Source organism: Pygocentrus nattereri, chromosome 29 (genome assembly GCF_015220715.1).
Source record: "Pygocentrus nattereri isolate fPygNat1 chromosome 29, fPygNat1.pri, whole genome shotgun sequence".
Lineage (NCBI taxonomy): Eukaryota > Metazoa > Chordata > Actinopteri > Characiformes > Serrasalmidae > Pygocentrus > Pygocentrus nattereri.
Window position 1 is genome coordinate 11,458,624 of NC_051239.1, and position 26,004 is coordinate 11,484,627.

Genomic DNA, 26,004 nt, shown 5'->3' on the forward strand with positions numbered 1-26,004 from the left:
ATAAATGTAAATAAGTCCATTCGTCTCCAAATGATTGATATTCATCTTAAATCTTTCTCTTTCACCTTTTTTGTTAGCCAGGTGAGATTGTTGTCTGTATTGCTATGGTGACCAGCAGACTTCATCTTCAGGGTGAACTAGCAGTTGTACATAAACTCCCTGTATTCAAACAATCAGCAGAGCTTTATTTTACCTTTAAGGAGGATTATTTTATTTTTACCTAAAAATCTAATTCTGCTGCGGAGGTAAGTAAAAAAGACGCATGTTGCTGACCCCTGTTCTACAGAGAAAACCCTTCTGCACACTTTAATACTCAATTACTGTTCATTTGCTAAATTTAACATATTGGGGAAAAATACAACATAAAATGTGGCTTGTGCAGAAGTTTTATACATTTTATATTTTATGATGTCTGTCTGCCCTGCGATGGACTGGCGACCTGTCCAAGGTGTTTCCTGCCTTCCGCCCACTGACAGCTGGGATAGGCTCCAGCACCCCCCGCGACCCTGAGGGACAAGCGGCTTATATGGTGTGTGTGTGTGTTTTCCACTATGTTAAAATCAGCAATTAAATAGAAACTGCACACTAAAATTTGTCATATGTAGGCCTGTTCACTTCAATCTCTAGCATGTTTACAAATGTAACAGTTTTTGATTTCTTTCATTTTGACCACAGTATCTGTTTAAAATGACACAATGCAATATCTGTTCTTGTTTTTAGAACATACAGAAAATCATTACAAACATCGCTCTTATTTCTGAATAATGAAAAGACTATCCTCTACATTTTTACAGTACTGCTGACGCTTTTGCATTCAGTATAAATGAGCTGTACTTGCATACATCATCATAACTGGAGAAAATAAATGGTTCTGACTTCTTTGCTGGGTTAAGGGGAACAAGGCTGTCAGTTGGACTAAAATATCACTCACAGTTTCCGCAGCGCTGTCAGACTCTGGAAGGCTCCAGGCATTATGGTGCTAATCAAGTTATTCCTGAGGTCCCTGTGGAGACAAGACACAGAGTTGAAAAGTGGAATCAGTGGGACATTTATGAGGTTGTGGGGTCAGAAGGTCAGGAGGACGAATGGAAAACATTCATTCAGAAAGACAGTGTGTGTGTAGTTTGTTGAGCAAAACATTTTTGCTGAATATTACACACCTAGAGCAGAATTAAAACATGAGAGAAAGACAGAGGAGTATTAAGAGTATATAGTTAAAGTGCCCATATCACACGGGAAATAAAGAACATAGCTAAGATTTTGGACCATATCTTATGGATGTCACAACCAATGAACACATTTACATAGCGCTGTTCTCGAAAGAAAATCTCGTATCTCCAAAATGGTGACTTTACAGGAGAAGGAAAAAATCTACTTTACTTTTAATGTAAGTCAATGGAACCAGAATTTTTTCCAAGTAATTTTGGACCATTTCTTTTGGTCCGTTCATCATGAAATATACACACAATGGGCAACAGGCACTTTCAAATTAAGACAAAAACTGAAAAACAACAAAAATGGAGATATGAGGTTTTGTTCCAACAGCAGTGATATACATCCCATTTAACCTATAGCAGTTTAGCAGAACAATTTGAGTGAAATAATGAAAGATTTTGTTTGGTTTGTATCTGTTGAGAAGCAAGTGTGTCCTGATAGCCTTTCAAAAGACCCAGACAAATATTATAAGTGGAGTTCAAGGAACAAAATATGAGAAATGTAGAATACACATTGTAATCACCTACAATACTGTGCAAAAGTCAGAAACCACCCTTCACATATTTCAATTCAATTCAATTCAATTCAACTTTATTGTCGCTATACAATACAGGATAGTACAGTATAATGAAACACTATCAGGCTACTTTTCCAGTGCAGTAATAAAAGACAAATAGCAAATATATATATACAGTACAGTAAATGCAGAAGTACTAGTGGTGCAAAAAGAGATGTAAACAGTGATCTGTATATAAAGTGTACAGTGGCGGCAGAGAGTAGCAGCATAATGTTCAGGTAACATCTTAAATAAACAGTAACAGTATAAATATATAAATATACTAGAAATAAGGCTCAGTCAGAGATGAAGTGAACAGCACACAGTCCTCTGAGCTGGTGGAGCTCAGTGTGTAGTGTGCTGGGTGACCAGGCTGATCGGTAACAGACTGTAGTGTTGTTGTTAAGGTTGGGTCGATGCTGCCGATGTGACCCGTTTGACAGCTTGGGGATAGAACCTGGTGGTTCTGGCTCGGATGTTCCGGTACCTCTTTCCGGATGACAGAGGTTGGAACAAGGGGTGGCTGGGACATGTGGGGTCAGAGGATACGTTGATGGCTTTCCTCTCACATCGCTTGTCATATATGTCCTCTATGGGTGGAAGGACAGCTGCGGTGATGTGTTCAGCAATTTTGACCATCCTCTGCAGGGCCTTGCGTTCAGCAGCAGTGGCTCTGCTGTACCAGACGGTGATGCAGCTGGTCAACTGTGGCTCTGTAGAAGTTGCAGAGGAGCTGTTGTGGCAGGTTGACTTTTTTTAACCTTCTGAGAAAGTGAAGGCATTGTTGACTTTTCCTGATGATGTGGGATGTGTTGAGTGACCAGGTGAGATCCTTGGATATATTAATTTCCAGTCAAAATGGCCATTAAGTACATTTTTTTCAGTGTCAGAAAAAAAGCAGAAAACATATGTAATAGAATAATACATAGAAGCCTCAACAAATAAATATAATGTCATTTTTTCAATATTTAGTGTGTCCACTTTGCCTTCATTACAGCTGTCATTCAAATCTGCAGGGATATTTTTCCACACCTCTAAAGTTCAGTCTTACAAGTTGTTTGCATTTTCTGCTTCTCACCATCCAAGCAATCCCACATTCAGTGATGCTGAGGTCTGGATTCTGGAGATGATCTGAGTACACCAGAAGCTTATTTGTTTGATTTATAAAAAGTCTTCTCATTTGTCAGTAAAGGCTTCTTGACAGCTACGCATCCTTTCAGAGCCACATCACATTTTCTTCTCACAGTGGAAGGTTGGACAGAAACACCTATGGATTTTTTCAGATCTGAATCAGCTTGATTTTCTCTAAAAGATGAAAGTTTAAGGTTCTGTTTATCCACTTTTAATACTGAACAACACCTACACTGTTTTATCATATGGCAAGATAGGCTGTCCCACTCATTCACATATTCTCCAATAACCGAATGAAAAGTTTCGAAGTTGTTTAAGATGTGCTCGAGCTTTATCCTAAAACCTCTCTTTCTTCTCCAACACTGTTTATCTGAGTGCTGTTTTCTCTCTCTTTAATCGTTTTTTGAACTCCAATTTTGGAAACTCCTGTTTGTTCACTTATTTTCTTTAGACTTTCCCCTTCTTTATGCAAGTGGAGTATCTGAAATATCTACTGAAATATGAACACCTTGTACTTAATGGGCATTATGACTGAAAATTCAATAAATGAAGGGTTTTGCTTCTCGCACAGCACTGTATAACACCAGGCCGCCACTTGAAATCATAAACCAGCTCAGAACTCTTCCAACAAAGTAAACGTTGGTAAAAGCACCACCTATTCACACAAAAGCGCGTGTGAAAGCTGAAATATCAAACTTGGCGGGTCTGTTTTTCATTGCTGACCACAAGGATTTCGAGCTGATGGGAATGGGGGTCCCTTTTTTGTTTGAAAAGCAGGAAATATGTCCGTACCCCAACACCACAGAGAACAAATATGACAGGCCACCTGGTCACACACTTCAGAAAAGTGTGAAGCAAAGAAAACACAAAATACCAGAAGAATTCAGGAGCGACGGAAAGTGGAGATGCTTTACTTTACGAGTTTGAAGAGACTCTTCCCACGATGAAGTTACACCCTCCTCTGCCAAACTATAAATATTCATTTTGAAAACACACTTTGAAGATACAGTTTCATGCTCTCTCCCCTTCTCTCTCACTTTCTGTCCTCCCCCCACATTCACCCATATCCATGTGCTGAAACACTTATCAGTCCAACCCCCTTAACATAAACACACTAACGGCCTCCAAATTAACCTCTGGCATGATATTTATTGGCCAGGTGGGAATTGGGAGGACGGTGGAGGTCAGCTGATGTCACGTAATGGCCTCCTCATATGACACAAATAACGAATCCAGGTCTATCCCACTGGCAAACCGCTCCTTCCAGAAACTTCCACAAAATTCTCTGCTGTTACGGTTCCAGGCTGAATTCATGGGGGAGGGGACTGGGTTTATTTCCCCACTCCCCTTATTTATTGGCTACTGCAGAAAGCAGGCAGCCAGCCTCTTTTACACCCAACCACAAGCAGCCTCTTTTTCTGCAGCTCCTCAAAAATGAAAGCCTATATATAAAACCACAGCTGTTTCCCTCAGCTCCTAATGGCTCATTTCCAAAATATGGATTGCAATGAAAGGTTGTTTGTTTTTGATCAGATCCTTATGAGGGCCTCACTCCAGCGGTTCAGTACATATGGCTTCGGATCAGTTTCAACGCGCTGTATCAAAGAAGCCATACTCGGCTACCTACAATAGCGCAATCATACCCTACTTATATACTGACCACAAAGTATTTGAGCTGAAGAAGAGTCACCAAAGAACCACTCTAGGCTGGATAATTTTGGTTGGTGGTCCACTTTCAACCTAGCAGTGATAGTGACACATGTAAAACCCCCAGCAACACTGCTGTGTCATAATCGCTCACACTAGTGCAATCATATGTATAATTTCCCTCCCAATAATTATGACTCAGCTGTTTATGACTCTGCCCAATAATTACTGATTGGAACCAGGGACGATATTACAGAAGCTTCTTAGGTCTGAAATCTTATCTGCTTAGTCACCATGATAACTTCAGTAAGGACTGAGTTTAGGGAAGAAACTATTAAGGAAGAACCGTTCTTAAGTTTATAATCTCATCCTAACTCCAGATAAGAAAACAGTATTACAGAAACACCCTAACTAGACAGAATTTCATAAATTTTCTCTTAACTCTAAGACCCCAGAGGTGTCTTAACTTCTGTTTTAACCATCTGTTTCTATTGTTTTATGCCATGGCCGACAGCACAGTTCACTGTAACTGGCATAATGACATTAATCTACACTGAAAATAATGCTTTAACTTAGGAGGTTTTTTCTAACAGCATTTTAAAACCCCAGATGCTGCAGACACAAATACTACAATCCCCTCTTACTACCTCCGTGTGTAAGTGTTGACAAAATTGTACAGTGATGGTGGTGAAAAATGAAGAAACAGAGTTGAACTAAAGAGTTTGGGAAATGAAACTGAAACTGAAGAGCGGCTCTGATCAACAGCAAGAAGCGCTGACATAATGTTCTTAACTTTAGGTTTATCTAGTTTTGTTTGACCTTTTTTGCATCAGTAACGGTAGCTAACATGAGCTGTCTGGCTAACTAACTTGATTACTTTGACTACATGTTTACATTTCAGCTGTGTGTGTATGGTCTGTTGCTAAGAAACAGGCATGACGATCAATTGCCAACTTCGATCAAGTAAGTTAAGAGTTCCTAACTTGCTGTAAGATGCTCTAAAATAAGATTCCTAAATCAAGATAAGATTTGCTTCTGTAATCTAAATTTGTGAAAAATCTTATCCTGACCTGTCAGATCTCAGCTTAACTTAAAACAGATAGTCGTTTTTGTAATACGGCCCCAGAAGCTTAAAAGTTCTTGGCTTTACACTGAAGGTCCCCCATCAAACACATCACTAACAATATTAGGAGTTGCTACAAGTGATGGTATGCTTTTAAATGTTTTAAGCACAGATTTACTTTCAAGGTTTCCATGAGCTGGTTAGTTAGGACTTCTCTACAGCTCCTGGAGTCATAACCAATAGGAGAGCTTGCTTATCTATATCTACCTAGACAACATGGATAAAAATAATGCCTGATTGGTAAATTTAACCTTCTTGTTTTTTCAGTTCATCACTGAATGACAGAAACTTAAAAAGAATTTTCAATCTTAATAAAATATCTCCTCTTCTATAACCCCATTTCCAAAAAAGTTGGGATGCTTTGTAGAATGTAAATAAAAACAGAATGCAATGATATGCAAATCACATAAACCATGTTTTTAAAGGAAAATACTACAAAGACAACAAATCAAATGTTGAAACTGAGAATTTTCATTATTTTTTTTTTAATATGTGCCCATTTTGAATTTGATGCCAGCAACATGTTCTGTAAAATTTTTCTATGGTACTATTTTCAATTAAAATGCAGGGGTTAAATGATTTGCACATTATTGCATTTTGGTTTTGTTTACATTTTGCACAGCATCCCCACTTTTTTGGAAATGGATTTGTACTTACAAATGTTGTATCATTTGAAAGTCTAGAATCTGCACTTTCCACAGAATCTCTCCACTTGTTTAAATGAGCTACGAGTGAGGTATAATTAAACAACGCTTAAAAAGAAGAGCCATTTCTGTCTAGGATGACCTAAAAGGGTTAAACAACAATATCAGCCCAGCAATATCTATTTATTTAGACATGTCAGTCTGTTCAATATGTCTATGAGATATTCCATTCTAGGATGAGGAGCGCTCTGTTGAGCCCATGGCCCAGCCAGCAGGGCTCAGAGAAGGGCTTTACTCTCTGTAGAGCAGACTCATGTACACACACACACACACACACACACACACACACACACACTCACAGCCTTGATCTCAACTTCTTGACACAACACTCCTCCAGTCTCTCCTGAAGGGAGTTTACTCTGACAAGGTGTCTAGCAGATAAATGCTCTTCAAATCTGCACGCTATGTGCGGGAGGTTTAGTCTAACTGTGTGCATCATAAGTGAAGCGCTTTCAGGCTTTCACATCTGAGAGGTGATATACTGTGCAATAACTTTAGGCCAACCAGGGAAACTATTTAAAGTGTGTTTAATGTTAGTGAAAACATTGTAATTAATACAAATACACACCAATGCTGTAAAAAGCAAAGAGAATGTCTTGCGTGAAGTACAGTTATTGATGTCCAAAAGTTTGTAGACACCTACAAACTGTACACTAGATGTTGGAACATTGCTGTGAGTATTTGACTGCGTTTATCCACAAGGTCAGCTATGCTGGATGATCAGTTAACCCAAATGTTAAAGACAGCCATTTTGTCCTTTCAATAAAAAAAAAAAAACACATTGGAAGCCACAACATTTTAAGTCCATTTTACCGTCTTGGCTGTAAATATGCTAGTATAGGATAAAAAATATAATATGAGGCTTTAGCTCAGTTATAGCTGCTTTTCTCTTTTCTCACATCTCCCGCAGGACACCTTTCCGCAAAAATGTAAAAGTTTCTTGTAAAACGTCTCTCAACATTCGACTCAATTTTAGGTTGAATGCAAAAATCTGAGCAAGAAGCTGGCAAATGAGAAGCTAAGTTCATAAGTGTTTTGACAGTTTCTTATAGCAGATTAAATGTATCAGGAAACTCAGGCTGGCTGAGTCCATTCGTCTCCAAAGTATTGTCAAGAGGCTGCTATTGTCATTCCATCTATGTACAAGTACACAGTGGAGTGAAATTACGCTCCTCCAGGAACGTCACAGTGCAACAAGGCACAAAAAGTACAAAGTGCGAACGTGCAGACACAGTGTGCAAACAAAGAATTAAACTAGAAACAATAAACACGATAAATTAAACAGACATTAGATACAGTAAACAGACAGGACAGTGCAGCACCGACACAGCACTCACTCTGGACATGAGGTCGTGGAATAAGGTGCAGAGATATTAACATGCTGTGATCTGTGAGTCACGCAGTCAGATGACAGACATAAACACAGCAGTTACTGAGGCAGAAAAAAACAGAGTATAACGGTGAAAAGACAGTGTAGCAGCAATGTTCCAGATAGTGCAAGTAGAGCATCATAAGCGTTGTGTATGTGGAATATGTGTGTGGGGGGGTTAGCTCAGTCCTTGTGAGTTTAAAAACCTGATTTCTTGAGGAATAAAGCTGTTGCAGAGTCTGGCAGTGGTGGCACGGATGCTCCAGTACCTTCTGCCAAACAGCAGCAGTGAAAAATTGATGTTTATCTTAAATTTTTCTTTTTGCCTTTTTGTTAGCAACAAGCTAAGTGAGATTGTTGTCTGTGTTGCTATGGTGACCAACACCCTGCGTGTGATCTTCAGGGTTAAAGGGTCAATTAGCAATTATGCATAAAGTTCAGCATTTAAGACCATTTATTGTTAAACTGTGTTTGAGCTTTATTTTACTGTAAAGGAGGATTCTTTTATTTTAACCTATAAATCTAATTCTACTGTGGAGCCACAACAGGACAGTAAAAGAGCCACAACAGACGACTTGCAACATTATGTTTTTTTTCTATTTTTATGTCAACCGAATAAACAGAAGATGTATAGATATTCAAGCTTTCATAAGCCAACTGAGCCTCAACTGAGCTTCAGTACTGACTGCTCATAACTGTCAAGAAGTGCGCAAGGAGGATGAAAGACAAGTTAGAGAGAATGAGTGTGAGTAAGAGAGAGAAAAAGGGAGAAACAGAGAGAAGAGAAAAAGGAGAGATGGGAAAGAAAGAAATCAAGAAAGTAAGAAAAGCTAGGAGAGAGCAAGAAAGAAGAGAGAGAACTGTTATGCAGTATAGTAGGTATCAGTAGTTTGTGGTCTTGGGGGTGAAAGCCATGTGAATGTGAATATGCGTGTCTGAGAGACTGTGAGTGATAGAGAGAATCAGAGAACGTGAGAGAGACACAGAGAGAGAGAGAGAGAGACAGAGAGTTACTCTGGGTGTCTGAGAGGGTCCTCATCCCTGTGTGTGCGTGTGTGTGTGTGTGTGTGTTTCAGTAGTCGTACACGCTGAAAGGGAACAATAGGTGTTTCCTGGCTGGCGTGTCCCAGTCCTCATTAGCAGTGTGATGAAAGGAACGACTCTACCCACCGTTTCCTCCTTCAAACACACACACACACTCGGCTTCAGGGGTAAAGGTCAGAGCCGCGTGCGCTCTCTCTGTGTGAAGATCAACAGTGATGCGCGCACACACACACACACACACACACACACACACACACACACACACACACACACTCACTTACAGTCACTTATCACCAGGATGGGGAATGTGGAAGAGAAACACACTCTCTGTGCTCATCATGTTCCAGTAAGTGCTGAAAAAGCTTTCAAGTACCTTAATGACACGCTGCTGGAAAACGGAGTGAACTTTATCAAAAATTCATACACGGATCTATTTCTGTTTATAGAGATGAATCCCTCTGTATGACACAGCACCAGCGGGTTTTATGATGGGTGTTTTCTGTCCATGAGAGCACTTTTCACACATCGTATAAACACAATTACTATGCAGAAAGATGTCTAAAACATGAAACTGACAGGTAAAAAGTATTCATACACTACATTAAATTATATATAGGAACAATTTTACAGAAATTCCACAACATTACTATTAAAAAAATAATTAACATTCAGACCTTAGCTACTAATGGGGATTATGGTGTGATATATTAAAACACAAGGCATTAATAGAGATAGTGATAAGCTAAATATATATACAAAATCATAATTTAACCCCATGACAATAATACTTGTGAATGTTTTGTTTTATGGGAAGTTGAAAGATATAAATTTATCCTGATTTTCCTTTTTTAAATAAAAAAAATTTTAAATCCTGCAAAAAATTCTGTTATTTTAGCCAAGTCCCTGCATTTTAGAGCAGGAAGTGAGACTACATCCCTGTTCCTTTTTGGCCACATGGTGAGCAGTTAGATCCCATTGTTTTGAAGTAAATGTGTCCCAATGTTACGTTTGACAGGGGTGAGACAAACGCGGAGGGACAGGCAAATCAGGTTTAATATCCGAAGGCAAAGAGAATGGTCAAAAAACAGGCTAGGGTTGGTATCTGAAATCACAGCAAACACGAAGCATACAATATCTCAGGAATAGACAGAATTCGTAGTCTACATGTTCCAAGTCTTAACACGGAAAAGCCAAAAACTGCCAGCAAAAGTACAAGAGGGTGAGACTAAAGACTAAGTCGGTATAAGGGAGAAAAAAGGGGCACAACGTGCAATCACAGGAACTCTAGATAACCGCTCAGTATGTTCTTGGTAGAGAAACAATACCTCGCACCGAACCCTGCTATAGCCCAGTCTTAAACGGTGCCTAAGTAGGTCAACCTACACAGGTGCGTCTGTTCAATAATCAGGGGGCTGTGAGCGCTGGTAGTGACAGGGGCGCTCGTCCTGTGTCATGTGATCTCCCCATGCAGTCTGGGAGATGGAGTCTGCATCTGAGTCCGCCTGAGGCCAAAGTCTGAAAATCAGTATGTAACATTAAGAACTGTCACTCCTGAAACTTATATTTTCTGCGATAGATTAAACTTTATTGTGCTTTCATAAAAATATTATGATTCTATGTGTGTACAACTGTTCAAAGCTGCGTTTGCTAGTCATGTACTGGGTAGTGGTTTTGAGTTACTTTGAAAGCTGAATTTGTCACTACTGAAACATTTAGTAAAGTGACAAAATGGAACATTCAATTAAGGAATAGGGTCATTCAGAGCAACAGGATTTTGGTCTAAAGTCCCAAAGGCTTTTGAACTCTTGTCCATATATATGTACATGTTAAATAAAAAATAAAGCAAGTTCTACAATGCTGGAAAAAAATCACATCTGGTGTTGTTATATGTCACACATCCCTTGATCTACAAAGTGGAGGACTAAGGTCTATGACCTGAAATGGCCTTGAGAGCCACAGTTGTCGCTAGGATACACAAGATGTATGAAACAGAGAGGGCAAAACTAGCTAAGGAGTTGGATTTATGTCATGGTCATGGTCATGCTCACTGGCAATTTTGGGTCATCACTGGGGAATCACTGATACTTCGGGGTTACAGCACATTATATTGATGAATGGTGGGAATTGCATTCACATGCTTTGACCACCATGACAACAGAGGAGAGAGAGGGAAGCATATGCAGCACAGATAGTGCATAAACATACATGCAGCACAGATGCATCATGCACAGCATTCAATATTCTATCACAGTGTCTCTGTAGAATAGTGCATTTAACACTCCATATGAAGCATATTTTGTCTGCTCTTCTTAATATAAGCTCACTGCACTTATAGATCTTTCACTGGGGTAAAATTAACCCCTTAGATTAACCCCTTAAATGGCTGGGGCTGGCCAGTGGGCCTAAAGGTTTATTACACACTTCCATAAAAACAGCTCAACCAGTTTGCGCTGGAGACCCTGTAGTTACTGAATAATAAGCCTTAGTATCTGATAAGCTGGTGATTTGAAGGGGTTAAAGAACAAAATAAATCTGTTCTTTCGCATGCAGTAATAAGAGCACAGTGATTGCCATATCAGAAAAATATTACTACACATATAATACTGAACATCTTTCTGGCCTGGGTGCAATTACATTGCACTGGTTTGATCATACTGAAGCATCTCTCCCTGGTTGCTCTTGTTTGAGATAAGCTGTAGTTACACAGTCGTACACAAAAGTTTGTAGATTATCTAATTTTCCAATTTGTAAAAGTTACACACTAAACCCTGCAGAAAAATGCCATTTGTAAGTTCCCTGTAAAAGATGTGTACTTATTTTCATTAGGAAAATACATGTCATTTAAATTTGTCCAAATATCTGTGTACAACTGTCTGTGAGATTTTCTCTCTGTAAATGGGTGATGTTTGATTCAACCAGAGTGCTTTTCTTTATGTTCTGCTTCTAAGTAAGCTCTGTGATTGGTTGGTTGGCTGGAATGCCACTGCCTGAGCCATTATAATTGTCTGCTGTGCTCATGCTTTCCTGTTCAGCTCAGGACCATGAGGTGTGTGTGTGTCTGAATGTGTATGTGTGAGTTATGTGTTCATTTGTGCAGTTTCTTTATTTGTCCTTTAAGAAGTCATGTCTGCACACCTGGGGCTCACTGGTGCTCACGAGAGAAAAAGAGAGTGAAGCTGAAAGACAGAGAGAAAGAGAGAGTCAGAAAGAGACTGAAGGGTCATTAAGAGTTTGTCTGCTGCAGGTCCTGTCCTAAGTGTTCTATTTAAGGTTTCAGATGAGAATATTACAAGTCAGAAACACACACACACACACACAAACAGAGAGAGAGAGAGAGAACAAATAAGAGAAAAAGAGAATAAAGAAGACTAAGAGAAAGAGACAGTGAGGATGAGCAAGAGAAAAAGAGTTAGAATGTGTAAGAGACTGTGAGAAAAGTGAGAAAAAGACAGTGAAGATGACTGAGAAAAAAGAATAAGAACAAATGTGACAAAAAAACAGTGACGGTGGATTGTAGTGTTGGTGGGCTGTATTAGTGTTGGTGGGCTATATGAGTCTTGGTGGATTGTAGTGTTGGTGGGCTGTATTAGTGTTGGTGGGCTATATGAGTCTTGGTGGATTGTAGTGTTGGTGGGCTGTATTAGTGTTGGTGGGCTATATGAGTCTTGGTGGATTGTAGTGTTGGTTGGCTGTTTTAATGTTGGTAGACTGTAGTGTTAGTGGGCTGTACTAGTGTTGGTGGGCTATATGAGTATTGGTGGATTGTAGTGTTAGTGGGCTGTATTAGTGTTGGTGGGCTATATGAGTCTTGGTGGATTGTAGTGATGGTTGGCTGTATTAGTGTTGGTGGGCTATATGAGTCTTGGTGGATTGTAGTGTTGGTTGGCTGTTTTAATGTTGGTAGACTGTAGTGTTAGTGGGCTGTATTAGTGTTGCTGGGCTGTACTAGTGTTGGTGGGCTATATGAGTATTGGTGGATTGTATTGTTAGTGGGCTGTATTAGTGTTGGTGGGCTATATGAGTCTTGGTGGATTGTAGTGTTGGTGGGCTGTATTAGTGTTGGTGGGCTATATGAGTCTTGGTGGATTGTAGTGTTGGTTGGCTGTTTTAATGTTGGTAGACTGTAGTGTTAGTGGGCTGTACTAGTGTTGGTGGGCTGTATTAGTGTTGGTGGGCTATATGAGTATTGGTGGATTGTAGTGTTAGTGGGCTGTATTAGTGTTGGTGGGCTGTATTAGTGTTGGTGGGCTATATGAGTCTTGGTGGATTGTAGTGTTGGTGGGCTGTATTAGTGTTGGTGGGCTATATGAGTATTGGTGGATTGTAGTGTTGGTGGGCTGTATTAGTGTTGCTGGGCTGTATTAGTGTTGGTGGGCTATATGAGTCTTGGAGGATTGTAGTGTTGGTGGGCTGTATTAGTGTTGGTGGGCTATATGAGTATTGGTGGATTGTAGTGTTGGTGGGCTGTATTAGTGTTGCTGGGCTGTATTAGTGTTGGTGGGCTATATGAGTCTTGGTGGATTGTAGTGTTGGTGGGCTGTATTAGTGTTGGTGGGCTGTTTTAATGCTGGTAGACTGTAGTGTTGGGCTGTATTAGTGTTGGTGGGCTATATGAGTATTGGTGGATTGTAGTGTTAGTGGGCTGTATTAGTGTTGCTGGGCTGTATTAGTGTTGGTGGGCTATATGAGTCTTGGAGGATTGTAGTGTTGGTGGGCTGTATTAGTGTTGGTGGGCTATATGAGTATTGGTGGATTGTAGTGTTGGTGGGCTGTATTAGTGTTGCTGGGCTGTATTAGTGTTGGTGGGCTATATGAGTCTTGGTGGATTGTAGTGTTGGTGGGCTGTATTAGTGTTGGTGGGCTATATGAGTATTGGTGGATTGTAGTGTTAGTGGGCTGTATTAGTGTTGCTGGGCTGTATTAGTGTTGGTGGGCTATATGAGTCTTGGTGGATTGTAGTGTTGGTGGGCTGTATTAGTGTCGGTGGGCTATATGAGTCTTGGTGGATTGTAGTGTTGGTGGGCTGTATTAGTGTTGCTGGGCTGTATTAGTGTTGGTGGGCTATATGAGTCTTGGTGGATTGTAGTGTTGGTGGGCTGTATTAGTGTTGGTGGGCTATATGAGTATTGGTGGATTGTAGTGTTAGTGGGCTGTATTAGTGTTGCTGGGCTGTATTAGTGTTGGTGGGCTATATGAGTCTTGGTGGATTGTAGTGTTGGTGGGCTGTATTAGTGTTGGTGGGCTATATGAGTCTTGGTGGATTGTAGTGTTGGTGGGCTGTATTAGTGTTGCTGGGCTGTATTAGTGTTGGTGGGCTATATGAGTCTTGGTGGATTGTAGTGTTGGTGGGCTGTATTAGTGTTGGTGGGCTATATGAGTATTGGTGGATTGTAGTGTTAGTGGGCTGTATTAGTGTTGCTGGGCTGTATTAGTGTTGGTGGGCTATATGAGTCTTGGTGGATTGTAGTGTTGGTGGGCTGTATTAGTGTTGGTGGGCTATATGAGTCTTGGTGGATTGTAGTGTTGGTGGGCTGTATTAGTGTTGGTGGGCTATATGAGTATTGGTGGATTGTAGTGTTAGTGGGCTGTATTAGTGTTGCTGGGCTGTATTAGTGTTGGTGGGCTATATGAGTCTTGGTGGATTGTAGTGTTGGTGGGCTGTATTAGTGTTGGTGGGCTATATGAGTATTGGTGGATTGTAGTGTTAGTGGGCTGTATTAGTGTTGCTGGGCTGTATTAGTGTTGGTGGGCTATATGAGTCTTGGTGGATTGTAGTGTTAGTGGGCTGTATTAGTGTTGCTGGGCTGTATTAGTGTTGGTGGGCTATATGAGTCTTGGTGGATTGTAGTGTTGGTGGGCTGTATTAGTGTTGGTGGGCTATATGAGTATTGTTGGATTGTAGTGTTAGTGGGCTGTATTAGTGTTGCTGGGCTGTATTAGTGTTGGTGGGCTATATGAGTATTGGTGGATTGTAGTGTTAGTGGGCTGTATTAGTGTTGGTGGGCTATATGAGTCTTGGTGGATTGTAGTGTTGGTGGGCTGTATTAGTGTTGGTGGGCTATATGAGTATTGGTGGATTGTAGTGTTGGTGGGCTGTATTAGTGTTGCTGGGCTGTATTAGTGTTGGTGGGCTATATGAGTCTTGGTGGATTGTAGTGTTGGTGGGCTGTATTAGTGTTGCTGGGCTGTATTAGTGTTGGTGGGCTATATGAGTCTTGGTGGATTGTAGTGTTGGTGGGCTGTATTAGTGTTGGTGGGCTATATGAGTATTGGTGGATTGTAGTGTTAGTGGGCTGTATTAGTGTTGCTGAGCTGTATTAGTGTTGGTGGGCTATATGAGTCTTGGTGGATTGTAGTGTTGGTGGGCTGTATTAGTGTTGGTGGGCTGTATTAGTGTTGCTGGGCTGTAGTGTTGGTGGGCTGTATTAGTGTTGCTGGGCTGTATTAGTGTTGGTGGGCTATATGCGTCTTGGTGGATTGTAGTGTTGGTGGGCTGTATTAGTGTTGGTGGGCTATATGAGTATTGGTGGATTGTAGTGTTAGTGGGCTGTATTAGTGTTGCTGGGCTGTATTAGTGTTGGTGGGCTATATGAGTCTTGGTGGATTGTAGTGTTAGTGGGCTGTATTAGTGTTGCTGGGCTGTATTAGTGTTGGTGGGCTATATGAGTATTGGTGGATTGTAGTGTTAGTGGGCTGTATTAGTGTTGCTGGGCTGTATTAGTGTTGGTGGGCTATATGAGTCTTGGTGGATTGTAGTGTTGGTGGGCTGTATTAGTGTTGGTGGGCTATATGAGTATTGGTGGATTGTAGTGTTGGTGGGCTGTATTAGTGTTGGTGGGCTATATGAGTCTTGGTGGATTGTAGTGTTAGTGGGCTGTATTAGTGTTGCTGGGCTGTTAGTGTTGGTGGGCTACATGAGTCTTGGTGGATTGTATAGTTTATATAATAAGTCAGTATTATTCAGGTGTGATACTGAACGTGTAAATCTCCATTTACTATTAGCATTTTCATATGTATGCGTGTGAATGATGTCACGTGTGTGCATGTATGTGAGGCCGGTGGAGGCCATTTTTGTGCCGCGTGTCATTTCCTGTCTGCAGGCCCTCACTCGTTTATTTTTACAGTTTCCTTTTTCTCTTTTTTTTTGCCCTGCTTTTCCCGTGCAGGCTGAACAGGGAGGCACTCAGGAGCAGAAACCGCTCTGGGTAATGCCCAACACACGCACACATGCACAATGGGGTCCTTATAACTCTGCACCCCAAATGTACTCCCTACCCAAACAGGAAAGCAGCATTTGCCTGCCTTTTGTTATTCCAGCTAATTTCCTGCTTTCCTTCTCCTCCCTCAGATTATTTGTATAGTTTACAACCAATCAATCAAATCTATCACAAGCTGACAGAAGTATTCAGAAGCATTTGCACTTTCAACAGCAGTTACCCACCCAAATAGCAAGTTATTACCTGAATATTAGCAGATAAGATTAGCAGATTCTTTAGCTAATCCTTAGATCAATTATAATTTTTGCTTGAAACTTTGTTTTCTTGAATTCCAATTACAACATCCAAGGATTCACCCTTTCAGTAGCATATTGCAGTCGTTACTCACCCATACAACAGCTAAGCATTAGCAGATTAGCAAGTTTCTTTTGCTATTTTTTTGGTAGAATGTAATTAAAAACAAATGTTTTGTCATTTTAAAAAATGCTGTTGTTGTGCGTAAAATTTGCTTCCTAGAGTTCCTGTTATGACAGCCAAAGGAAAAATTAAGGAATGGTAGTTTTTATTCAGGCCGCAAAGCAAAAAGCCATTGGTTAGTACGCTACATATGGTATCTTGGCTGGCAAGCACAACATTGTGAAATTGCACAGCGCTAGTGCTCAACTTATTTTGAGAAGTCATTCACAAATCAATCATAATCTGGCAGCATACGTCTTCTGTTTCTGTGTTGTAGTCCGTAGCAAATGGGACTGGCAGGTTGTATATCTTAAAAGTAATTTATGGTTCTGGTGCATGAAGATATATTTCATATTTTGAAGAGTCGATTAAATACACATGTAGTGTCCAGCAATTTCCTGGCCAATTCATGCTGTAATTTCCAGACTCTCTCCAGTACACTCATATTTAAAATAGCGCTATGCTAAAATAGTGTGGTGAAAAGTTGTATTTTCTTGGTTCTTTTTGATTATACCTTTCTCTGGTCTCATTTGATGGTCGCAGGAATATTTGGCGCCAAGAAAAACTCTCACACTCAAATCAGGGACTTCAATTCATGGCTGCTCCAAAAATAAGGAAAATATGATGATGGAATACACTTGAATAAATAAGAACATGTTCCATTTTTATGGTCATTTTCATTGTAGTCGAAACTGATCTTGAGGTTTGGTGTCTCCGAAAAATTTACGTGGACCCAATATTGAGCCATGGAGAACTATAAGCGAATGTGTTTATAGCATGAAGTGTAATTGCAGCAGAAATCAAGAAAATGAACTAAATGTAATGATAGAATACACACAAATAAATAAGAACGTGCTGCCTTTCATTGATTATTTTAATTGACAGTGATTATTATTAGTATGCTGAGGTTTGGTGTCTTAGGAAAACGTAAGTGGACCCAATCTAGAGCCATTCAAAGCACAGTGTAATTACAGTAGCACACACTATTTTTAAAATTATTTCCTCACCAAATATGTAATTTCAACCTTTACCAGGTATTAATGATGTTAATGTTTACAAAAATTGCAATGTTTCCAGGGATGGCCTCATTTCTGTAATAAAACAGCATAAAATCTACAGCATTTAGAGGCATCTTTTCATTGCAAGGCCAAGTTTCTTCTGGCTGGCTATATCTGTATGTGTAAACATTCTGGCTTCAAATTCAAGGCTATCCTCATTTTTCCATTGCCTCATTCTCCACACCGTTATAAACTTGTTCCCAAGCTAAAACACATCTTCGTTTCTGTGTGAAATCAACTTCTCAAAGTGTGTTATGGTCTTTAAGTTTGACACACTCCTCTGCATCCAAAACTAGTTGGCACCAAATTTGTGAATAGATAATAAATCTATAAAATAAAGCCCTGTTTTATTACCACATATAAACTAGACTGAGTGATAAGACTAGCTCGTCTATATGAGCTAAACAGACAGTAGCTTGGGAATACAGTTCTAAAGAGGTTGAGGCTGGGCCCCAGTAAAGCATCAGGCCAACAACACAACATGAATGAATGGGGGACAGTAACAGATCATGTGTGAATATACTCTGTGTGTATTCTCGTTGTAATTGGCTCAGGGGACATTCTGAAAGTGAGGGATGAGTTTCATTAGTGCAAGCTTGTATACCAACTTTAAAATAATCCAACACTGCCCACCAGCTGCTGATAAAAACGTAATTGGTATGTCTGCCTTTACTTTGCACCGCTCTGCACTCTAAGTCTGCAAGAAGAAATGCTTCATGATTAGGGCTTCAACTAACAAGGATTTAAAAACAACAGTGAACTATGTTTTTCACAGAAACATGTAGCTGAAGTTGCCATACTCAATGGGTAGCTCAAATTTTTAAAACACTGAGTCCAGAAAACCCAGAGCTGTGCATAACTATCTCTGGCTGTACTTATTGAAACCATAGCTTCCTAACACAGCAGTGTTCTCAAGGCAATGCTTGAAATTTCAGGTACATATTACATTGTTTTGCTACGTTATCTATAATTAACAAGAGGGAAGTTTGGCTGATTTTGGCAAACAAGTCAGCTATTACTGAGGGAAAAGCACAGCTAAATGCAGCCTTGAAAAACAGCAGTGTGAACCCCCAACCAAAAAAAAACAAAGTAGTGTGCCTCTGCTAACCCCCCCTACCCCTCAAAAAAAAGTCAGAGAGAGAGAGAGAGAGAGAGAGAGAGAGACTTGCATGGACACAGGTCAGAGGGGAAAATATTGAAAAGGATTTCTTGTGGAAGTCGAGGAAGGAAACACAGAAGCAAAATAAAAAATACTTTGCTCTGAAAAAAAGAAAAAGAAAAACACAAATTGAAATTCAGTTCAGCTCGAGGTTGACGGATGTGGCGAGAACTAAGAACTCCCTTAAAAAGTTTGAAAAGGTCACCTCCTTGTTTTTTTTTTCAGTTTGCATGATCACCCGCTTTATCTCTGGCTCTATCCTGCCTGTCGCTTTCCTAGCTGCCCAGAAGACACGATCGCATTGAGCCTGCAATACAAACACACCCCCCACCCACACACGCACACACCGCTTTGCCTTGAGTTTATCTCACAGTCACATCTGGAGTCTATCAAGTCCAGCTCAACCCCCCCCCCCAACCCCCCCCCCAAACATTTCTCTCCTCACGTTCTGCTCTCCTGTACTTTTAACCCCCTCCTGACCACATCTCTACTGTCACATTACAGGGGACTTTCACTGATTATTCAGTGTTTTTCTCTAATTACATTAAGAGATAAAAGTCTTTCAGAGCAGTTTAATGTGAAACATTCTGTTCTAGAGGAACTTATCGACTCAGAATTGTTTACAGAGGTGGTGATAGGAACCAGGTGCCTAGAGTGTTTAACCCAGGGGTCAACAACACGTGGCTCCTGAGTTGCATGCGGCTTTTACTGCCCTGTTGCGGATCCACAACAGAAATAGATTTTGGGGTAAAAATAATTTTACTGCCTTTGCAGTAAAATAATCTGCTGATTGTTCAACACAGTTTAACAATAAATGGTCTTACATGCTGGAGTTCATTCTTAAATGGTCTTAAACACTGCTAATTCACCCTTTAACCCTGAAGGTTGACATGCAGACTGCTGTAGACATAGTAACGCAGACAACAATCTCGTCCAGCTAGTAGCTAACTAAACGGCAAATAGAGAGATTTAAGACTAACATCAATAATTTGGAGACAAACGGACTTATTTGCTCTTATAATCACTCCAGCTGGTTTCCTGATACGTTTAATCTGCAACAAAGTAAAAAGTTGTGAAGCTAAGGTCAGCTCCTTGTTTGAATTGTCACGTTCCACCTTAAATAGTGCAGAAGTTACATTCTGGCACTGTCTTGTAAATACAGCGAATCTGTCTCATATGTCATGTAAATATGTAAATAGATATACTTTTCTTGTACTTTGTCTTTGTCTTGTACTTTAACTTATGTCTAGATTTATGTCTATCTATCTATCTATCTATCTATCTATCTATCTATCTATCTATCTATCTATCTATCTATCTATTTAAGGAGGAAAATTTGAACAAGAAGCTGGTGAATGAGAAGCGACTTCAGCCTCATAAAGAATTGAACGTTAAGAGACATTACTCTAACTCTCTTCCTGAATTTTCTCTCTTCCTGACTCTCTCTGATTCTTTTTTCTCTTCCTGATTCACTCTCTTTGACTCGTTCTCCCTGACCCCCTCTCTCTCTGCCTTTTTCACTCTCTCTGATTCACTTTCTCTGACTTTTTTTCTCTCTGACTCTTTTTCTCTCTTCCTGATTCACTTTCTCTGATTCTTTCCTTCTCCCTGACTCTTTTTCTCTGTCTTTCTCTCTGACTTGTTCTCAAACTCCTCGAGTCACTCTCTCTCTGATTCTTATTCTCTTTATCCCCAAGTCTCTACCTCTGACTCTTTTTCTCTTTATTTTTCTCCCTTATTCACTCTCTCTCTGACTATTTATCTCTCCCTGACTCACTCTCTCTCTGACTCTCTTTGTTTCTCCTTGACTCCCTCCCTCTCTCTCTCTCTCTCTCTCTCTCTGACTCTTTCTCTTTCTATCTCTCTCCACCTGCTTCCTTCTCTCTTGCTGACTCTCTCTCCAACTCTCTCACTCCCTGACTCTTCCTGTCCCTGACTCCTCTCTCTGTTTCTGTCTTTCTCTCTCTCTCGTGGCATGTGCATCTTTAGTGTGGTGTAAAAAAGATAGAGAAAAGTTTCAATAAAGATACTGTGTGTGTCTGTAAGTCTGTGTGTGTGTGTGTATGTGTGTGTAATAGTGTCTGAATATCCACAATCTTCTTTTTCCACTGTCCTAATAAGATTTAAATCCACGTTTCAGTCTCATTATCCCCAGCACAGCATTCACAGAGCCAAGACTTACTTATTATGGTCATACACACATGTACACACAACACACGCACACACACAGACATACAGACATATACACACACACACACAGATTCTTTCCACCGCATCCATGCACTCTCTTCATCAATCATATACAAGTGTGTATTTCCTGTCCAGATCTGAAGTGGGCTTGGCTGCAGAAAGGCTAGACGAGGTGAGTCTCTCAGTACAGAAACACACACTCACACACACACACACACACACACACACACACACACACACACACACACACACACACACACACACACACAAAATGTACACTCCATTCTAACAACAATATCTAATATACACCCACTTACTGTCTAAGAGCATCTCCTGTGGATTGGATGATTTGTGAGTATTCTAGCCAGGCATTGTTTTGGTTGGAGATGGGGATTCAAGTCAGCAACTCAGACCTTACTCACACTCCAGTTGTATATTGACTGACTTGGGACTTGCCAACTTGTGGTAATCGTGTGTGTGACAGTCCCAGAAAATGTGCTTGCATATCGTTATCATTTTATTTGTCATTTAATGTCTCTGAAGCGCTTCTGGAAGAAGCAGTTTGCGGTGGTCACTACAGCCGAGTGAAACTGAAATTACAGCAAGAACGGGAACGTTATGGGCATAAACCTCTCAAGAAAGCACAGTGCTTCAGAGGACATATGAACATGGCTTCATAATCACAGAGTGCATTTACATGCACTTAATATTCTGCTAACTGCAGGAAATCAGATTGTCAGTAATCCAGTCAACATGTTTACATGCACTTAGGTAATCAGATCTCAGGAACTCTGGATCTACATGAGTCAGGCAGTAATCAGATTTACAACCGGCCAATAAACACACAGAAAAATGATGTAAAACTCAAACTACATGCCGCTTTACCTGAAAATATGAACATACATCATCTAGAAGATGAAGAATATTTAAATCCTTCATTTTGCCAAGCATGTAGTTTCAGCGTCACTCCAAAAGTGTTTTGCTGTATCTCACGGTGACGCTGCTCCCCTATTTCCTGTACCACAATCTGTTTTCGCACACGTGCAGACTGAGAAATGCGAAAGAAATCAGAGTAAGTGTCTGCATGCACTAAGAAATCTGATTACTGAGCTAAAATCATGCTCTCTTTATTGGATTTCTAGACCTTACTCTGATCTAAGAAATCAGAGTGTGCTGTTTACATGACCATCTGAATAGTCAGATAAATGCGGAAATCTGATTATGATCAGGGCGGCACGGCGGCGTGGTGGGTAGCGCTGTCGCCTCACAGCAAGGAGGGCCTGGGTTCGATTCCCCGGGCGGGCGACCAGGTTCCTCTCTGTGTGGAGTTTGCATGTTCTCCCCGTGTCTGTGTGGGCTTCCTCTGGGTTCTCTGGTTTCCTCCCACAGTCCAAAGACATGCAGTCAGGCCAATTGGACATGCTACATTGCCCCTAGGTGTGAGTGTGTGAGTGACTGTCTGTGTCTGTCTGCCCTGCAATGGACTGGCGACCTGTCCAGGGTGTGTCCTGCCTTCCACCCGAAGACTGCTGGGATAGGCTCAGCAGTAGGCTGGGTAGGCTCCAGCACCCCCCCTGACGGAGAAGCGGCTTAGAAAATGGATGGATGATTATGATCAGATTTAATGAGTGCATGTAAACACACTCACTGCACAAAAGCCCAGGTGTTATTATATGTGTGCATAAAACCCAACGAGATGACAAACTGCCAGTTAAACATCCCTGCTTGCTGATAGACTCTCTTTAACTCGTGTATCACCAGAAAGTTGGTTGGGGGAATCATCTCCCCTGTCCTTAGAAGACTTGACCTATGTATGCCAACAATCCTCATTCTCATAGCTCTTCAGCCGCCTGTGTGAAGGTGTGGAGAGAGAGAGAGAGAGAGAGAGAGGGAGAGGGAGACAGTGCCCTGCACTGCCCTGTTTCTTCTCCACCTTCACGAATCCAGGGGCCAGAATCTAGGCCAAATTCTCTCCGTCTCTCTCTTCTTTCTCTCTAATTATTCTCATTACTTCAGCTCCAATCAGTGTTGGACAGGCTGCTGTGATCTGTCCACACACTCGTTAGGGTCACTGCTCGTTAGCAGGGGCCTGTCTCATTATAAAATATGTGTGTGTGTGTGTGTGTGTGTGTTTGCCTGTCTGTGCCTGTGTGTTTAAGGTTCAGCCCCGAGTGAAAAGAATTCAAATTAGGGCTGAAAAGGCTTAACAGCAATACTAACATTGTGAAAATAAACATGACAATTTAAGTTTTTCAACTGATAGTAACATCTCTGTTAACATGTGGTTTTGCCTAAATGTCTGCAGCAATTGTATAGAACTGATTCCTCATTTGTTTTGCTCCTGGTGATGCTATTGCAGTTTTATTGCAGCTATAATCAGATCCATCTGATGCTCATGGATGTATTTAGATTTACCAATGATAACCAATTACAATAAGCAATGACAGAAGTACTTCAATTAACCAATAATAACATATGACAGTAATATTTAAATTAACCAATGACAACCAATGACAGAAGGATTTAAATTAACCAACCATAACCGATGACAGAAATATTTTAATTAACTAATGATAACCGCGAACAGAAGTACTGAAATTGACCAATGATAATCAATAACAGAAGTATTTAAAGTAACTACAGATACCGGATGATAGCAGTATTTAAACTAACCAACAATAACCGATGACAGAAGCATTTAAATTCACCAATTGCAATTATTTTCCACAGCATTCACAATTGTCCTAAGCTTTAATAAGAAAATGCCACCTGATAACGCAGAACTTGTGAACTGACCATCCTGCACATGCCACACAGTGTTCAAGCCTCAAGCCTCAAAGTGCTGGACTTCTTAGCCAAAAAAGACAGTGAGCTAAATTTAAATTTTAAATAACTGCTTTAAAATCATAAACACAACACTGAATAGAAGAATCACAACTAGATATTGTCTCCAGATATCTCAGCCCTATGATGCAACAGCTCTGGTGTATGGAACTGGTTTGTGTGGGACATAATCTGTTTCACTCTCTTGGTACTGACAGAATGTCCTCATTGTGAGAGGAAATCATCTGTAATAAACAACATCCCACTATTATTTGAACTAAATATGTGTTTGTATGCACACAGTCCAGTCTGTCCAGATGCATGCATGGCATGTCCTGTGTTTCTTGCGACCTCTCAACACCTGCCCTTGGTAGCACACACTGTATCACGAACACAGCTGCACATGAAAGTTTTTGATTTATCTTGTTATTACAGCAAACTCTCTCTCTCTCTCTCACACACACACACACACACACACACACACACACACACACACACACACACACAAGAATGAGTTTCAGTAAAACTCTGTCCACCTGTACATGCAGCACACAGTCACTACCCACCAAAATTTTAAGGACACTATTCATGTTGAAATTCATGATGCACACTGAAATTGTTTCCTAATTATTTTTTTTCACTGTAATGCATTTTATGCTTCTAATACTGCATGGATACATTATTAAACATTTGTATAAAACTGCTCCTCTAGCACTTCTCTTTAAATCAAGGGTATTGAGACGGAGGAGAGGCTGTACAGGCCGCAGTAACAGCCTCTAATCTTCTGCAAATTTTATAGTTTTTTGAAAAATATTTGCCCATTTTGAATTTAATGTTAAGTTAAAACATGTTAAAACTCTAAAACATAAAGAAGAAATCATATATAAGCAGGATCCAGTAATGCTGCCACCTTCTCTGGGCCAGAGCTAATTTAAAATGGACTGAGGAGAAGTGTCCAGCGGTCCGACGAATCAACATTTGAAATTCTTTTTGGAAATCATGGACACTGTGTCCTCTGGATTGTGGACACTGTGTCCTCTGGATTGTGGACACTGTGTCCTCTGTGTCCAGCTTGTTATCAGTGCACAGTTCAGTATTCTATTTTTATTCACATTCTGTGTTCCAATTTTTTTGGAAATGGAGGTTGTAGTTCCATCAACATTACTGAAGAAAAAATGTATACTGCAAATTTGTCTCATCTGCTGAGGAAAGGAACTCCCAGAATCACTTGGGAGATCAAATGACTACTTCACTTCCTACTTCTTCCCAAAACACACACATGGACTCGATCTCCCAGAATCAAACAGGGAATCAGCTGACTCCAGATTCTCACACACGCTCCGATCAGCGTTCACAATCACCAGACTTCTGATATGTTTCATCTGATATCCTAGTTAGTATAATAGCCTGGGCTTTAGAGTTAGTCATTGCGAGGTATTGTTTTGAATGACAACTACTGAGCGTCACTCTGATTGTCTTTCTGTGTATGGTCTGTGCTTTGGTTCATTTTGACTCTGGTTTTCCCATTTCCCCTTTTAACTTGACGGCTCTGGATATTCTGCCTTTGTGTTCTGAACTTTTTGCTTGTTTATCGATGATGGATATTCACTCTCTGTGTATTGACCTGTTTGACTGTTTCTGGACTACGATTTCTGACCTGGATTTCTACATTAAAGCTGGTTTATCTTTCAACGTCTGCGAGCGTCTGAATTCTGTGACACTGTTACTCAAATCTGAGGGACGTCTAAAACAGATGGAAACCATTTTTGGCTACTGTAAGAAAAGGGTTAAAAGTGCTGATGGGTGCTAACATCACAACAAGGGGATTAAATAAGTGAAGTATGTCATTACTCCCAAATGAAGAGCTTTTCTCACGTGTTCCTTCTGTTTTGCAGCTTTTGCAAAGAAAAATTATAACATCTTAATTTCCATTTAATATGTTGAGTTAAGCAAAGCAATAAAGAAAACACAGTAATTTATTAAGAGCTACTGGAAAGGTTAAGTGTCCCCACACCTTCTTTTATGCATGCACATCTGATGTTAGCATATATGATATGCTGCCCCCCTAATCCCACCTCCACAAGTTGGAACGTGGAGCCCTTGAGTCCTAACAAACCTCTACAGCAGTCTGTATGGGTATAAATTGAGCCCGGCTGAGCGGCTGCTGCTGGCCGGATTGGTTTGGCTAGCCGTGCGCTTTTCTTTCAGCCAGCCTGGCCTTAATGAAAGAGAGGGCTGTGTGCAGCGCAAGCAGAGAAGCAGCGGGTTTGGCCCACCAGTCCTTTCCCTACACCCTCCACGACAGGCACCAT

At 40.5% G+C, this 26,004-nt stretch overlaps 1 protein-coding gene across 1 annotated transcript in view; it reads right to left on the reverse strand.

Annotated features, from left to right (window-relative positions):
- The window catches only part of adgra2 (adhesion G protein-coupled receptor A2), a 103,192-nt gene that overhangs the window by 25,680 nt on the left and 51,508 nt on the right, over nt 1-26,004 (reverse strand). The window contains exon 3 of the mRNA XM_017696398.2: nt 932-1,003. Within this exon, the coding sequence (XP_017551887.1) occupies nt 932-1,003 (72 nt within the window). The remainder of the gene's footprint in view (nt 1-931; nt 1,004-26,004) is intronic.